At 34.7% G+C, this 17,235-nt stretch overlaps 2 protein-coding genes across 2 annotated transcripts; both read left to right on the top strand.

Annotated features, from left to right (window-relative positions):
* Positions 1 to 1,447: 1,447 nt before the first annotated feature.
* Positions 1,448 to 5,240, top strand: LOC114755199 (laccase-15-like). The gene is made up of 7 exons (XM_028944068.1): positions 1,448 to 1,509; positions 2,982 to 3,087; positions 3,225 to 3,376; positions 3,467 to 3,711; positions 3,808 to 3,936; positions 4,050 to 5,012; positions 5,110 to 5,240. The coding sequence occupies exons 1-7, from the start codon at positions 1,448 to 1,450 to the stop codon at positions 5,238 to 5,240; spliced, it is 1,788 nt and encodes a 595-aa protein (XP_028799901.1).
* Positions 5,241 to 13,101: 7,861 nt separating this feature from the next.
* LOC114755191 (PXMP2/4 family protein 4-like) lies at positions 13,102 to 13,992 on the top strand. The gene is made up of 3 exons (XM_028944063.1): positions 13,102 to 13,539; positions 13,667 to 13,802; positions 13,930 to 13,992. Exons 1-3 carry the CDS (start codon positions 13,334 to 13,336, stop codon positions 13,990 to 13,992), a joined length of 405 nt encoding a protein of 134 aa, XP_028799896.1. The 5' UTR covers positions 13,102 to 13,333.
* The last annotated feature ends 3,243 nt before the right edge of the window (positions 13,993 to 17,235 follow it).

The following is a 17,235-nucleotide window of genomic DNA, read 5'->3' as shown; positions in this document are numbered from 1 at the left end:
TAAAGTAAAAATATAGGCTTTTTAAAAATAAAATGATGAAATAAAATTTATTTATTATCAGCATAAAAATAAATTATTATACTCATAATTGTCTCCTTGTATCTATATATCATATGTAATTTCGATTTTTTTAGATCTGGGTGGCAAAATTATTGGAGTTTCATGCATATGTGAGAGCCGCATTGACATCTTTCCTCTTACAAATTAACAAATTATGAGTCTGGCGCTCTGGGCCAATACTTAGAATTAAGAAAACTATGAGAACCCAGTTAAAATGAAAAATATAAGAAATTAATTAAAAATGAGGTAAAATTATAGGGAATTGGTGATTAATTTTTACCAATATAAAATTTATTACAAGAATCAAGCTACTCAAAAACCTCGAATGGTGACACACATTTACATAAGTAGCCTGAAGACAACTTATATTAAATATGTTCATAAGAAAAATCAATTCATAATTTTTTAGTGAAGCCAATAATAAATTAAAAATTAACACAACTGTTAGCTTCAGAATAGAAAAGGAACATTTTAGTTTTAGACGAGGACATTTTCAAAATGAAAATGAAAGGAGTGTGGGTAGTTTTGATGAGAGGCTTTTGACGTCAGCATGATTACGCGTAAGAATATAGAATATTCAATCTTGTGTTGCTACTGTCTTGAGGGATTTTAATTCATCATGAGCATGATCTTTCAAATTTGTGTGCCTACGTCCTTATCAAAATATTCTCTTTGACAAAAGTTAGAGCTGTTATATCAAACAACACGTTGCTCGCCATAGGTTTTAGTATTTGAAGGGTTAGATCAAATTTGGTTTACTTCAATAAATTTTTTCTCTCAAATTTATAAATTTTTTCTAAAATATCCTTATTAATTATAAGGGATTTCTTCGAATAAGGGGTCATTTTAAAACAAATGATTAAATAGGATAATTCAAAAAAACCAACATATATTTATTATAAATAACTAATTTAATTAATTTTTTTAATATTCCTAAATTAATTATATATCTTTTACGTATTAAGGACTAGAGGTAGTATTTTTTTTATGGACAAAAGAAATAATGTGTTATTTTAAAATAAAAATGAAAGCAATAGTTTTTTTTCCCTGAATATTAAATGATGATTTTTTATAACAATCATGATTGTTTTAAAAATTAAACTTATTAGTATTTGAGAATGTTTTAGTAACACTTAAAATCTCCACATCATCATTTTTTGTTAATAATTTTATAGTTCTTTTAAAGTTAAGTGATTAAATTAAAATCTTATATATAATTAAAGAATTAAACATATCCTTTACTTTAAAAAACGTGTGGGGCTCAAATTTATGACATACTGGTCGCAGCCTACATCTGAATGCACCAGCCGCGGCAGCCAACGGCCGACCGAGAAATTGTATAAGAAAGTCACTAATCAGCGATGGAACTAATACAGCTTGGAGGCTCATGAGTCTTTGGCTCAATAGCAAGATTATATTACATATTCTTCTTGCTTCCAATGGCATTTTGTAATTTCGAATCTTCGTATGGGAACAAGTTCATGATTTCAAATATGAAAAGGTGGTCAATTCTTTTGAATGTTTCATCATTTATGGGCCGGTGGGAAGACAGCTATGAAACATAAAACAGTTCTTTTTAAAAAACATATCATCTCCGGTTTTAAGCGTTGGAGCTAGTAACTAATTTTGCAAATATTTTAAAAAATTAGTTAAGTTATTTTATTTGTAATAAATTTATGTTGGTCTTCTAGATTATTTCTTTGGAATCATCTGCATTTGAAATCACTTTCCTAAAGGAAAACATCCCCCCATAAGTGTAACTTTTTTTTTGTCAACCCAAAATATGCAATTAATAGAGGGAGATTAGGAAAAAAAGTTATAAACTTAGGGGACAAACACATTCTATTATTGTTATAAAAAAAACATATTCTATCATGGAATACTTTTTTGGTTCTATCTATAGAACACTTCTAATATATTTCATACAGATTAAGAAAAACTTTAAATTGTATTAATTGTTATTTAAAATATAACAAATTTTCCACTTTATTACTATTTAACATATACACATTTTAAAAAAATAACTATCTATACTATAATAAATAAATGATAAAATAGTATATATACTAAGAATTTAATGGAAATTTATAAATAAGACAAAAAACCTTTCTTTCTCAGTCTCATACATAGGATAGGTACGTCAGAATTTCCATGATGATGATGCATGGGAGTAGTTAATAGTAAGCGGGGGGGATATTTAACTTTGTGAATGATTGAAAGGAATCTTGGTAGCCAACGTTGAACCAACGTGGGTCAATGAAATCAATAAACTGGTGTTTTTTGAAAATTACTTATTTGACCCTATGGTAGCTTTCGTGTACTTATTTAGGCTTTGACTTTCTACATTTGTGGGTTTTGGATTTTCATCATTTATTAAAGACACTGAGAAATAATGAAGAGTTGACCTTTCAATATTTTATTGCAAAACCATGCATGAACTTGTTCTTATCCAAAGAAACTTCCAAACTACGCATATGTACTTATTCAACTTTGTTTCGTTATCCGTGAGTGTATTGCAATTTCCACACCAAACTAAGCCAAGACAACAAACTACTACACCTCGTTTTGTGATGACCAAGTAGCTCGTTTATATCAGAAAGAATATTTTGAGAAAGACCTGGCGATAGAGAGACTTGGACAAATTTAAGCTGAAAAGCACAAGCCACACAAATGGAAAAGTATTCTTACGCGTAATTATGTTCATGTCAAAGCCTCTCACAACACTGTATATATATACCTGCATGTTCATTTCAAACATCATCAATCACACAAAAACAATATAATCAGAGCTTTTTCCCAACTACCAAAGAGGCGCAGCAATATTAATCGAGAGAGAGAGGGCAAGTCTTTCTTGAAGAAACAAACAGAAACTTTAGTAATCTGTGGAGATCAACTCTTTCTTCGGGCATTTCTTGGTTCAGAGACGCTGTCATGAAAATCTCAGTAATATTGACCTTGCAGATATTAGGAGTTCTGTTCCTCAATAACGTCCTAGGTTCCTATGCAGTAAGACACTATACCTTCGAGGTACGTTCTCATGAAGATAATAGATAATAATTCAGTTTAACATCAATATTTCCAAGTAATGACTCTCTGAGATGAGATTAAATACAAAATAGCAGTGACGTTAATTGCATCTTGACGCTTGTGTTTAATGTGTGCAGGTCAAAGACACTTCGTACACAAGGCTTTGCAGCACCAAAAACATATTGACAGTGAATGGGCAGTTTCCAGGACCAACGTTGTACGTGACCAAGGGTGAAACCATCATTGTTGATGTCTATAACCGAGCCAACGAGAGTATCACCATCCACTGGTAAACAAACCAAACCCTGACTTTCTGCATTGTCTCTCTAGGACATTACTAAACTCATAAGCTTAACTATTGAAAATTATTGATTTGCAGGCATGGAGTGAACCAGCCAAGATATCCATGGTCGGATGGTGCTGAATTTATCACTCAGTGTCCAATAAAACCAGGTCACAAGTTTAGCCAAAAGGTCATATTTTCTGAGGAGGAAGGCACTCTGTGGTGGCATGCTCACAGTGACTACTCCCGGGCCACAGTTCATGGCGCTATTGTCATCAATCCCAAGCCTGGAACTAACTACCCATTTCCAAAGCCACACGCTGAAGTTCCCATTATATTAGGTATCGAATCTCGTAATCATATATTTTTTGAGGACTCCAGTTTTTAATATACCCTTTCAAAGACCATAACTTAACTATAAACTTGTATAAATGCAGGAGAATGGTGGAAACAAGACATCGTTCAGGTTTACAATGACTTTCGTGCAAGCGGAGGGGACCCCGCGGTGTCTGATGCTTTCACCATTAATGGCCAACCTGGTGATTCTTATCCATGCTCCAATTCTGGTAATTATACATACACATATATTTATATACCAAAATTGTGCTTTTTTGAACAACTATCCATATGCTGATTCTCTTATGAATAAAAATTAATGTTAGTAATATAATTATGGCAGAAACTTTCAAGCTGAGTGTTCGACATGGCAAGACCTATCTGCTTCGAGTGATCAATGCAGCACTGGAACAAGTTCTCTTCTTTGGAATTGCCAATCATAAACTGACAGTGGTGGGAACAGATGGAAGCTACATAAAGCCTGTGAAAGTAGATTACATCACAATCTCACCTGGTCAGACTATGGATGTTCTATTAGAAGCAAACCAACCAATAGATCGCTATTACATGGCTGCCAAAGCATATTCCAGTTCTCCTAATGTCCTTTTTAGCCCTTCAAACACCACTGCCATCCTTCAATACAAACGAAGCAGACACAATATGCCAACTTCAACAGTCCCTTCCATGCCTTTGCTTCCAGACTCAAACGACACCATCGCAACCACGGAGCAACTGAGCCAATTCAAAAGCTTAGCAGACAAGAACCACCCCATTGATGTGCCATTAGAAATAAGCACCAAGCTTTTCTACACAGTGTCTGTGAACACCTTACCGTGTAAGAATGGTTCAGCATGTGCTGGTCCAATTAATGGCGATCGTCTTGCTGCCAGTATGAACAATATCAGCTTCCAATTGCCTCCTGGGGCTAACATCTTGCAGGCTTACCATAACAACGTTGGTGGTGTCTATGGGGACAAGTTCCCAGATTTTCCGCCATTGAACTTTGATTTTACAGGAAACGATTTGCCTCAGTTCTTGTTGACTCCATCAGTGGGCACAGAGGTGAAGGTGCTTGAGTACGGATCCACGGTGGAGCTTGTTCTTCAGGGAACTAATGTGCTTACTGGAACAGAACATCCTATTCACTTGCATGGATATAGTTTCTATGTCGTAGGCTGGGGATTCGGAAACTTTGACGAGCAAAAGGATCCTTTGAATTACAACCTTGTTGATCCTCCCTATCAAAACACTGTGACCGTACCCAAAAATGGTTGGGTCGCCATAAGATTCACTGCTGACAATCCAGGTATATATTTTACATTTACTCCCGCCCACGAGCAACATAACATTTCAAATCTTAAAGATTAATAGATGTTATACATATTTGGCTTGGATATATGTAGGTGTTTGGTTCATGCATTGTCATTTGGAGCGTCACGTGACATGGGGAATGGCTATGACTTTCATTGTGAAGAATGGTAACAATCCTGACCAACAGATGCTACCACCACCTACCGACATGCCCAAGTGTTGATTTTAATTTTAGTGGACAAAGTCCAAGGAAGAAATTTGTCTAACATATTAATTCTTGTATTTTCCTTTTATTCGTTATTCATTTATTAATTTAATTTGTTCCTTGAGATTAAGGGTAGTTTGAAGGCAGAAATGTATCAATATGAAATTTGTTAGAGTTTTATTGTCCTCTTTGCAAGTTGCTCTCAAATAAAGTCATTGTTCGATATTGTTATGTTGAATTTGTCAATGGAATGAAGGTCAATAAATTAATGTTTTTTTTTAACCATTCTGCAAATTTTCCTCTGTCAGTTATTCTGTTTAAACAACTGCTAGTCTTTTTTTAGTTGATGGATTTCAGAATTGTTTCAAGAAAGAAAAACTAACAATTGATGAGATAGAGACTATATTTAGCTTGTAATTCACCCAAAAAACTAACGCTGTAACACAGGAAAAAAAGGACAAGTTAATTCAAACTTTAAAAAAAAAATATTAATTTTCCCACCGTTACTCTCATGGGGTTGCTCCATTATCACCTTCATGGACAAATATGTATGCCTTTGGAGTATACGATTATGGTCGGAGAAAGAAGATGATGAAACCTTCAATTTGTTATTCATCAACCCAATTCAGAACGGTGTACAGCTGCTGCATATATAGTACACGTGGGTTCTAACTAAACTTAGTTACAGACTCAACAAGTTGCCAACTTGACAGATGGTGACAGCTGGACACAACTAAAGCCCATTGGACTTATACATTAACATTTCCCCTGCTTGTAAAAAAAAAAAAATACTAGTTGTTGACACTCTCTAGTGAAACAACACGTAGACGATCCCTGAAATCAGCAAATAGTGTTGAAGATAAGGCTTTAGTCAACGTGTCAGCTACTTGATCTCTTGATGGAACATATCCTACTCGCAATATCCCTTCTGCAACCTTTTCATGGACAAAATACAGGTCAAGCTCAAAATGCTTGGATTTATTGTGCAGGACTGGATTAGCAGCCAAGGCCACTGTTCCAGAGTTGTCACACCACACCATAGGAACACCAATGACCGAAATCTTCATCTCTTGTAGCACAGCGAGAAGCTAGAGGACATCTGTGATGGAGTCTGCAACACTCCTATATTCTGCCTCAGTAGTGGATCGTGATACCACAGGCTGTTTTCTTGAAGTCCACATTACTGGATTAGAGCCAAAGTAGGTGCAATACCCACTGGTCGAACGCCTATCTTCTTTGGTGGAGCCCCAGTCTGCATCAGCATATGTTTGTACTGTGAAGTTTGCTGCTAGTTGAATTAATAAGCCATAGGGCGAAGTGCCATTAAGATACTGCAGTACTCTTTTAACACCTTCCCAATGAACAAGTTGAGGACTCTGCATGTATTGTGCCAATTTATTTACTACAAATGAAATATCTGGTCTTGTAATGCATATATATTGAAGAGCACCTAAAATGCTCCTATAGGTAGTACAATCTGAATAGGCAGGACTATTAGGATTGGTCAACTAAGCAGATACAGCCATAGGAGTAGACTTTGCTTTTGACCCAAGCATATGTGTCTTACGCAGCAACTCAGTAATATATTTTCTTTGTGATAAATGATATCCAACTGCTGTGTGATGAAACTCAATCCCCAAGAAAAAGGACAATTCACCAAGAACCTTTAAAGAGAAAGATGAGCTCATTTGAGAGATGAGTCTTAGCACTTCAGTATCATTGCTACCAGTAATTATAAGATCATCAACATAGACTAACAAATATATGACCGTATTATTGCATTGTCTAAGGAACATGCACACATCAGACTTCAACTGGTCAAACCCCAAAACACGTAATGCTTCTCTGAGCTTCAAAAACCAAGCCCTTAGAGCTTGTTTGAGCCCATATATGGCTTTCTTTAATCTGCATACTAACTGTAGACTAGTAGGATTAGAATTTATTTTTTCAAAACCAGGAGGCTGCCTCATAAACACTTCTTCAGTGAGATCTCCATTAAGAAAAGCATTGTTAAAGTCAAGTTGATGAACCTTCCAACCTTTAGTTACTGCGAGTGTGAGCAAGATACATACTGTTGATTGCTTAATAACAAGACTGAAAGTGTCAGTATAATCAGCTCCAACTTCCTGCAAGAATCCTTGCGCAACAAGTCTAGCTTTCCTTTTGACAGTGATACCCTCAGCATTGGTTTTATTTTTGAAGATCCATTTGCAACCAACTATTTTCCTATTAGTAGGAGTTGGCACTAATTCCCAAGTACTAAACTGTATAAGAGCACTGTACTCATCTTCAGCAGATGATTTCCAATCAGGATCAGCAAAGGCCTTATGAATGGTAGTGGGACAATAAGGAATATTTGATGCTGCTAAGTATACTTTGGGTTTATAGATACCAGCTTTAGCTCGGGTAGTCATGGGATGATAATTGGAAGACATGGTAGGAATAGTTGGTGGTAAGGATGATTCTTGAACGAATATAGGTGAAGGAGAGGGGGTTTGTGTTGGACAGGGAGACGGGTGAGGTAAGTCAGATATAGTGGGAGATGGTTTGGCGATTGGTGAAGAGACTAGTATTAAAGAAGAAGTAATTTCAAAAGATGGTTGATTTCATACGTTGTACTGACATTGAGAAGAAAAGGAATTTTCATCAAATATCACATGCCTTGATATGTAAAGCTTCCCTGTCAACAAATCAAGACACTTGTATCCCTTATGCTGAGAGCTGTAGCCAAGAAAAACACATGGTGCAGACCTATATTGAAGTTTGTGAGCATTGTAAGGGCGCAACCATGGATAACAGAGGCACCCAAAAACTTTTAATATAGTATATTCAGCCTTCTTCTCATAAAGCTTCTCATAAGGACAACTACCTTTTAAAGGTTGAGAAGGTAGCCGATTGATTAAAAAGACTGCAGCAGTAAATGCATGAGGCCAGTAGTACAGACGTAACGAGGCTTGAGCAAGCAAGGTGAGACCAGTTTCCACAATATGCCTATGCTTCCTTTCAATTGGTCCATTTTGCTCTGAAGTATATGGACAAGAAAAACGATGTGTAATGCCTGAATAAGCCAAGTACTTACTGAACACTAAAAATTCACCACCATTATCTGACTGAAATTGCTGAATTTTTGTGTGGAATTGATTTTCAACTTTGGACTTAAATTCCTTAAAAACTTGCAGAGCTTCAGATTTTTGTTTCAGAAGATAAATCCAGACAAAGCGACTATAAGCATCAATAAAGCTGATATAGTAGGAGTAACCAGAGGAAACAATCGGGGCTAGTCCCCATAAGTCTACCACAATCAACTCAAAAGGTTTATTATAAACTGTATCTGAAGATACAAAAGGTAGTTTATGTCTCTTGCCCATTTGACATGCCGTACACACAAAACAAGAACTATCTTTAGGAATGGGTACATTATTTGACTGTAAAAATTTTTTGTAACTTCCATAGTGACCCAATCTGCGATGCCAGAGTTCTAAGGAACTTGTCATAGATGCTGCAAAACATGAGGGAGACGGAACTGATGAACCTGGTTGTTGAGCTCTTGACTTGGCGCTTTGATACTTGTACATGCCGCGTACCTCATAGCCACACCCCAAAGTCACTCAGGTCTGCAGATCCTTAATAATACAGTCATTAGGAAAGAATTCAACAGAGACTTGATTCTCCTTGGTAAAACGAGCAATTGACACCAAGTTCTTTTTCATTTGTGGTGTACACAAAATATTATGAAGATGTAACGGCCTAGTAGCAGGCAAAACAGAGTTTCCTACTACAGTGATGGGTAGAGGATGACCATTACCTACTTCCACTGTGCTTGAGCCATGATAAACAGCAGAAGGTTGTTGAATTTGAGCAGAAGTGCGCGCAACATGTTGAGTTGCACCAGAATCAAAATACCATTCATTATCACCATCTTGTGTACTTGGACACAACTAAACTTAGTTACAGACTCAACAAGTTGCCAACTTGACAGATGGTGAGAGCTGGACACAACTAAAGCCCATTGGACTTATACATTAACAAGGAGGAGTAACACAATTTACTCCTATAGGTGCCTTTAAATTTTTTTTTTTTAATAAGTTCGATTTAAAATATTGAAGAAACGATATTAACATTTTTTAATTAATTTTTCTTAACCCTTTATCTCATACATTTTCTTTATTAAAATTTTATAACCTTAATAGTTTTTATTTTTTTCAAATTAAACTTATTAAAAATTTTCCTCCCCTCCATTTTCCTCATACCAAACATACTATCAGGATTATTGAAGTAGTAGAGTAGGTTTAGAATTTCGGAGAGATGCCCATTAATTTTTCAATTCAAAATAAAACTAAATCATTTATTTTAACCATTCTTTAATTTTTAGTTAATAAATCACTACTGCCGCAATAAGTAGCCGCATTGTCCTTCGATCTAATCTCATGGCCTTCGTACGAACATAATCTTAAATAGCTATAATCAATTAACAAATGAAGAATTTTTCATTTGGTCTAACATGTGATGAATTTATTGAAAGGATGTAAAGTCCAAAGTTGGACATGCAGAATAAATTGTATGATGAGTGTTAAATATCGCTGGTGATTTATCTGCAAACCACACCAACATTATTTCAAGAGTATTATACTACCTCTGCTCCTTAATATAAAATTTAGTTTGCAGTTCAAATTGAATTACAAACTATTTAAGAAATGTATGGGTTTGTGTTACAATGCAAGTAAAAAATATATCAAAACGAATGTACAATTAAAAAGTATACTTATCAGTATATGTACTTTCGGTATATCCTTGATTTGATTGGCAAACATCCTATTCCTGATTCATACTTGCTCCATTGTTATCCCCAGCTCTCCAAAAACTTCTCCAAGTGTATATATCTCTATTAGTCATCTTTTCTCCCACACATTGTCATCTGTTCTTCTAGTCAGAGATCTTCTGATTAGGGAACCTCAAAGTGTAGTCTCCATTATAAGATTCCAGCTCCATCACTGCTTTGTAAAGGTGAATCGCTCACTAGAAGAACTCTTTTGCTGTAAAAAAGTAAATTCAATTCAGAGATTTCATAGTTTCACTGCTGTACAAAATTTCCAGCTAACCTGTTTCTTGTAAATTAGCTTAACTCCTCGAAAACTCTTAAAATATTTATTTCAGAAAATGTATAAATTGGGTACCAATTATGTTGAGGTGATTACTGAAATGGGATAGCAGCTTGACAAAATTCCTCTAGATATCTACGAATTAAGCTTTCCATTCAAAATATTTACGATAAATCAACAGTTTTTACCATTATTTTGTGATCAATCACTGTTGCAATAATGACGACTTTCATTTGATGTCATGGCCAATGAAATAATCATATTCAATTTACAAATGAACTAACCGAAAGAGAACCAAAGCTGAAGAAAAGAAATAGTTACAGTATTCAGATGTAAAAACAAAAAAAAATCCACTTGTTGGTGCTTTCATTAGAGAACCAAACAGGGGCAAATGCCTAAGTTTCTTGCTAAAGCATATATCAGTCAAAACACTCATTAATTTATTAATATACCTTTGGTATATCGTTGATCTGATAGGCAAAAATCAACATGCTATAAGACTCGATGATACTTCTATCCCCTTCATCTTCATCATTGCCATAAGCTTTCTCTGACTTGATGATTAACTACACAAAAGAAAGCAAATGCCAACACAATAAATTGATTTTTGTTAAACAAAACCAAATATAGTACAATAGAAAACACAAAACAAATACAAAGATTTAGATCCAAAATAAACAAAAACTATGCCTAACTATAAAAAACACACACAAAAAATGGACGCCAAAATCCAAATAGGGCACCCAAAAAAAATAAAGAAAAATGTCGAAATGACACCGCCACAATATGAACAAGAAAGCTTCAAGATCCGAACCATCATCACCATAAAGACTTAACCACTACCTTCCATTTCGCTAACCACAAAGCATTTCATCCCAAATCTAGATAAAATTGAAATAGTTGATGATTTTGATTCAAAAGTACCTTCGCGATAATTCTAGATCTGAACGATTCACCATTAATTAGTCTATAAGATGATGGATCCTCCACCAACGTCACCATCCGCACACGCAAAAAACCCTCAACAAAGCCACAAGGCACAAACAAAAGCAATGGAAAAATTGATCTCATGAAAGGAGAGAGAGAAAAGGAGACTCGATTGCAACATATATAGACAATTGATTCAGTACTCTCGTCTCTTTAAAACATCTCGTGAATGACACGTAAATAAAACCCTACAGCAATTGTGAGTGTGCGCAACGTGTGATAGAGAGAGAGATCCGAGAGAGTAGTTTTTAGGGTTAAGAGAGAAGGAAGAGATGAGGCGGCTAGGGTTAGAGAGGATTGAAGGAGGTTTAAACCAAATGCTAAGAGTAGTGGGTAAATAGTTATGGTAGATCTTAGCCATCAAGTTCAAAATAAACACTATAGGTTAAACAATAAGACAAAAGATTGCATTATAAAAACAAAAGACTAAAAAGAACAGTTCTCTTGATTTTTCTATAGATTTTTTCGCCGATTGAGGATAATTGTTAATTAGGGAAGAGTACCTAATTAAAATTTTTATTTATACAATGTATCTAAATTTGTACTATGTATCTAATTTTCCTTTCCTTATGTTGAGTGTTAATGAACGCCAATAATGTATAAGGAATTGAGTAATTATGGTATGACACATAGTCAAGAAATCCTTTTAATTTGACAAATTTTCAAATAAACCTAGATCTTTAGATTTCTAATATTTGCGTTCATTTTCACTCTCTGATGCATTTCCTGGGCTTTTTCTTTAAGATACAAATAATCAAATTATGTAAGTAAAAATGTTAGTTAAAATTGGTTAAAGATGAGAAAAAATACAAAAAAATACAATTTATTTTTCAAAATATTTATGAAGAGGTTGAGTGAGAGAGAATGAGTAGAAAAAGTGATGAGCAAGAATGACTAAGAAAAAGAGACAAAGAGAAAGACATATTATCAACTGGGGCAAAAATTAAAAAAAAAAAATCAAATATTCAAACATTTCTAAAGTGTAGCTTATAAAAAGGACCTAATCAATTATTTAAAAAATTTGTAACATATAAAAAACGCCAACTATATGAACAATGAATATCTTTTCTTATTTCTTATTATTTTGTCTCGTTGTATTCTTTTACTTATTCATCTCAACAAGTCAATGTACATACTTAAGGGGAAAAAATATTCACTGTACATTGAAACAATGAAATTCTAAATAAAAATTATTCGTACGAAACCATTTCATTATGAATAAAAAACAAATTATAGATGAAATTTTTATTACTAATCAGTTTTGTTAAGAAAAAAATTCATCAGTGGTTAGTGACGGCATGTTCTGATACATGCTACACACATCAAAGTCTTTGATTTCGATTGACCCTTAACCACGCATTTAGCCTTTATCAGTGTGTCTAAAATTTCAATAAAAATTATTCTATCTTACGTACTTGCTATAAGCTATGGTGCGATATTCAAGAGCTCATATATTACAAATTTTACCATAAAACTAATGTAAAAAATTATGACAATAAAATGACTTGGGGGGGGGGGGGTAATGCTGCTGGAATTTTGACTTCATGGAATGACATTTGAGTACAATTTACTTTGTGTTAATATTATCTGCCTAAATTTGATTAGCACCACTTTGTTTTCAGTATTCAAATTTGGGTGCCAATCAACCTAATTGTTCTATTGGGTTGGCTAAGTCTTAACTCATCCATATTTAAAAGGTTCAATTCGTGTTTAAATTAATGGAATTAATTGCCATTAACAAGCTCCTAGTTTATTTTGACATTAAAAAGTGGAAAGTCATTGTATGCTTCATGTGAAATGCCTTTAAAAATTCTTTAGTAAAATGTCCTCCTTATCTCATTTATATATTTATTCAAACAAAGAAGCAGTTGTCTATTTCTAACAAATTCCTGACAATGAACCTTATACATGATTATGTTGTCCAGTTAGAGAACATTCTTTCCCTGCTTGTCTTATCCTTCCCGGTTTTATCTTAGTATTTGTGCCTTAGCTAACTTAGTGATTTATACATGCTAGACAATTACCATGCCATCGGAGTCTGCTTCCTATGACTTGAAAAGGACATTGAGCATGGGAACATATGCGTTATTCATCATGGGGCCATCACAACATATGTGGTTTAAATTCTTGTCCAAGGTTTTCCCAAAGACAGATGTGCCATCAACCTTGAAGAAAATTTTCATGGGGCAGGCTGTACTTGGTCCTATCATCAGATTTGGGTCATATAACGGGCATGCTCTGTGCTGCATGTAACACACTAAATTGATGTCTCATTAATGCTTATTTCAAGTCAGCTGATGCAATTTTTCTCCTCATTTTGTGGCATAACACTGTTGTAATTCTGATGTATAATTTTGTGCCAATTTCAGGTGAAAGTGTTTCTGAAATAGTTGCTAAGTTGAAGCGTGATCTGCTTCCCACACTTCTGGGCAGTGCTGTGTTTTGGCCTGTCTGTGATTTTGTGACATTCAAATTCGTTCAAGTTCAGTTACAGGTTTGTATATTATAAACTAACGCTCCTCTCTGTTCATAATTTTTGTTCTGTTTCGACTTTCAATTTGATGTTAATGAATGAACTCTTCTAGCTGCTCAGCTTTATCTTCGTTTTGCGAATGGTGCAGCCATTGATGAACAGTTCCTGCGCCTATGTGTGGACTATTTATTTAACATACATGGCAAACTGATGAACGGATGAAGTGCCAGTTTGGTCAGGGCTAGGATTTTCATGTTTTCCTTTTTGCAGCATTTCCTCTCAATGGCAACAGGTCCATGTAGTGGTCAATTATTGATTTTGAAAGATTCAGTTTTGATGAGAGCGCTCGAAAGTTTTTAATTTCGTGGGTTCTCCTCTAGTGACATGTTCGTTTGGGTTTCAAAGAGAACAAAATTGGGGGCCACAAAAAGAAACGCAAAATAAAGAAGGAAAACTGCGATTTAGACTAAAACAATTTTGATCTCCATTGTCTAAATTCAACACACGATCACTTTATCAGTCTTTTCAATTGAGAGGACTCATGGTCTCTAATATCCTAAAGCACATTCTCTTCTAAAGTTGTAGCTTTATTTTCTGATGACGTTCTTAAGTAAATAGTAGGGATGTTCATCTAGCATGCCTTCCATGTTATTTTCTGGCCAAATTTAACCAAATTGAGTCAAAGGCTAAAAGGGGAAGGTTGATTGGGTTGAGTTGCACAGTCCAATCGGCTAGCGTAGCCTTGCTTGATCTGATACGTGACATCGATCTATATGTTTGTTTTCTGCCGTAAATGATTTGAAAGGGTTTGTTCTTACTTCTTACTAGGCTCAAAATTACTCTTGTACGTGTGAACATTGTTCAGCTTTGTCCTGAAACAATCGAAGGTGGTGTTTGTGGATCAAAGTTTCTTCGCATCAAAACAAGTGAACTTTGAATGAGAATTATAGTCATCATGATGGTCAAATCAAATCCAATTGACTTTTTTCTCCTCAATTTGTTTCCATCTTTTGTCGTCCCCCGGCGCTCCCTTCCTTTTTTCCCCCGAATTCGAGGGGTGTTGACGACCTAAAATTATAAGTGACGTCAAATTCGCAATCTCCCTTACAAGAGAATCTTTATGTCACTGGGCTATAAAACTTTTAGTATCTCTCATTCTCTTTACTGCAATAAGATTGTATTGGCATAGGAGATGGAAGAAAATATTTATACATTAAAATTTTTTTCCTAAGAATAACAATGTCGAACAATGACTCTATTTAAAAGCAATCTTGCAAGGAAACCATACATGACAATTCACACTTATTAATACATTTCTGCTGTCAAAGTGCGAACAAATTGATAAATTAATAACGAATAAAAAAAAGAAACTACAAGAATTTATGAGTCAAATTTACTTGGACTTTGTCCATTAAAATTAAAATCAACATTTGGGCATGTCGGTTGGTGGTGCCATGCTAGCGTCTGTTGATCAGGATTATTACCATTCTTCATAAATAAAAAAATATCTTGAAAAATACGTTGCATTTTTCTTATGTATTTATTGTCTCTAATCAAATTTAACTAACATTTTTATTTATATAATTTGATTATTTGTATTTTATAAATAAAAGCTGAGGAAATGCATCAGAGAATAAAAATGAACGCAAACAATAAAAATCTAAAGATCTAAATTTATTTGAAAATTTGGTCAAACATTTAAAAGGGTTTATTAATTATTAACCATGTGTCATACCATAATTACTCAATTCCCTGTACATTGTTGGCGTCCATTCACACTTAACATAAGGAAAGGAAAACTAAATACATATATAGTACATAACTAGATACATTGTATAAATAAAAATTTAAAATAGTTACTCTTCTTCCCCTAATTAACAATTACCCTTAATGGGCAAAACATTTCATAGAAAAATCAAGAGACCTGTCTGTTTTTTTTTTTTTAGTCTTATCTTTTAACCTATAGGGTTTATTTTGAACTTGATGGTTAGGATTTATCTATAACTATTTACTCACTACTCTTAGCATTTAGTTTAAACCTCCTTCATTCCTCTCTAGCCCTAGCCACCTCATCCCTTCCTCCTCTCTTGACACTGAAAATTCTCTCTTTGCTCTCTCTCTCTCTCTCTCATGCCGCACGCTCACAATTGTTATAGGGTTTTATTTCCAAGTCATTTACGAGATGTTTTAGAGAGAACACAGTACTGAATCAATTATCTATATATGTTGCAAATGATTAAGTCTCCGTTTCTCTCTCTCCTTCTGTGAGAGCAATTTTTCCTTTGCTTGTGTTTGTGGCTTGTGGCTTTTGAGGGTTCTTGTGTGTGGACAGTGATGGTGGTGGAGAATCCATCATCTAATAGACTAATTGATGGTGAATCGTTCGGATCTAGATTTATGATGAAGGTACTTTTGTATCAAAGTCATCAGCTATTTCAATTTTATTTTGATTTGGTATGAAAGGCTTTGTGGTCGGTAAACTGGGAGGTAGTGGTTTAAGTCTTTATAGTGGTGATGGTTAGGATCTAGGAGCTTCCTTGTTCATGTTGTGGTGGTGTCATTTCGACCTTTTCCTTAAGTTTTTTTTTTGGGGCCCCTTTTGATTTTGGCGTCCTTTTTTGTGTGTGTGTAACCAAATACAAATATTTAGATTCAAAATAAACAAACACTATTATGAACTCATGGTATTGACTGAATAATACAAAACTATTATTGAAGGAAAGGCCCAGAGGACCAGTACATTGTGTTTGTAGAGAGTGACAACACCTTTACTTATACAGACTTGCTGGACCGAGGCCCAATACAAGAAAGGATGAGTCTTATACAACAGAATAACTAACCCAAATATTAAACAGAATAATAAATCTTCTTAACACTCCCCCTCAAGTTTGGGGGCATACAAGTTCATGGTCCCTAACTTGCTCATAATCCTTTGATGATCTTCCTTCCCAGCCCTTTGTAAATATATCAGCTTGCTGCTCTTTGCTTCTCACATGTTGTAGATTTATGACACCTTGCTACAACTTTTCTCTAATAAAATGACAATCAATTTCTATATGTTTAGTTCTCTCGTGAAAAACTGGATTATTTGCAATATGAATAGCTGACTTGCTGTCACAAAATACTTGAACAGGTTCTAATTCATTTATATTCAAATCTTTCAGTAATCTAGTAATCCAGACTACTTTAGAAACAGCACTACCTAGTGCCCTATACTCTGCCTCAGCTGACGACTTGGAAATTGTATTTTGCTTCTTTGATTTCCAGGATACTGGTGATCCTCCAAATTTTACAACATAGCCAGTTACAGATCTTCTTGTGTCTGGACATGTTCCCCAATCTGAATCCACATAACATTCTAACTGAGAGTTCTTTGATGCAGTGAGCAAGATCCCAAGTCCTGGTGTTCCTTTGAGATATCTCACTACTTGCATTGCTGCTTTCATATGTGATC

This window comes from Neltuma alba, unplaced genomic scaffold (genome assembly GCF_004799145.2).
Source record: "Neltuma alba isolate B1F8T4 unplaced genomic scaffold, ASM479914v2 tig00010237_pilon, whole genome shotgun sequence".
Lineage (NCBI taxonomy): Eukaryota > Viridiplantae > Streptophyta > Magnoliopsida > Fabales > Fabaceae > Neltuma > Neltuma alba.
Note: the sequence above shows the minus strand (reverse complement) of the source record. Positions and strands in the feature narration are given on the sequence as shown.

Bases quoted from the DNA above. Each gene is read 5' to 3' on its own strand.
- LOC114755199 (XM_028944068.1), top strand. From the start codon at position 1,448: ATGAGTCTTTGGCTCAATAGCAAGATTATATTACATATTCTTCTTGCT. The intron at 3,937-4,049 runs GTAATTATACAT...TAATTATGGCAG, and splicing joins TTATCCATGCTCCAATTCTG to AAACTTTCAAGCTGAGTGTT. The intron at 5,013-5,109 runs GTATATATTTTA...GGATATATGTAG, and splicing joins ATTCACTGCTGACAATCCAG to GTGTTTGGTTCATGCATTGT.
- LOC114755191 (XM_028944063.1), top strand. From the start codon at position 13,334: ATGCCATCGGAGTCTGCTTCCTATGACTTGAAAAGGACATTGAGCATG. The intron at 13,540-13,666 runs GCATGCTCTGTG...GTATAATTTTGT, and splicing joins AGATTTGGGTCATATAACGG to GCCAATTTCAGGTGAAAGTG. The intron at 13,803-13,929 runs GTTTGTATATTA...CGAATGGTGCAG, and splicing joins TCGTTCAAGTTCAGTTACAG to CCATTGATGAACAGTTCCTG.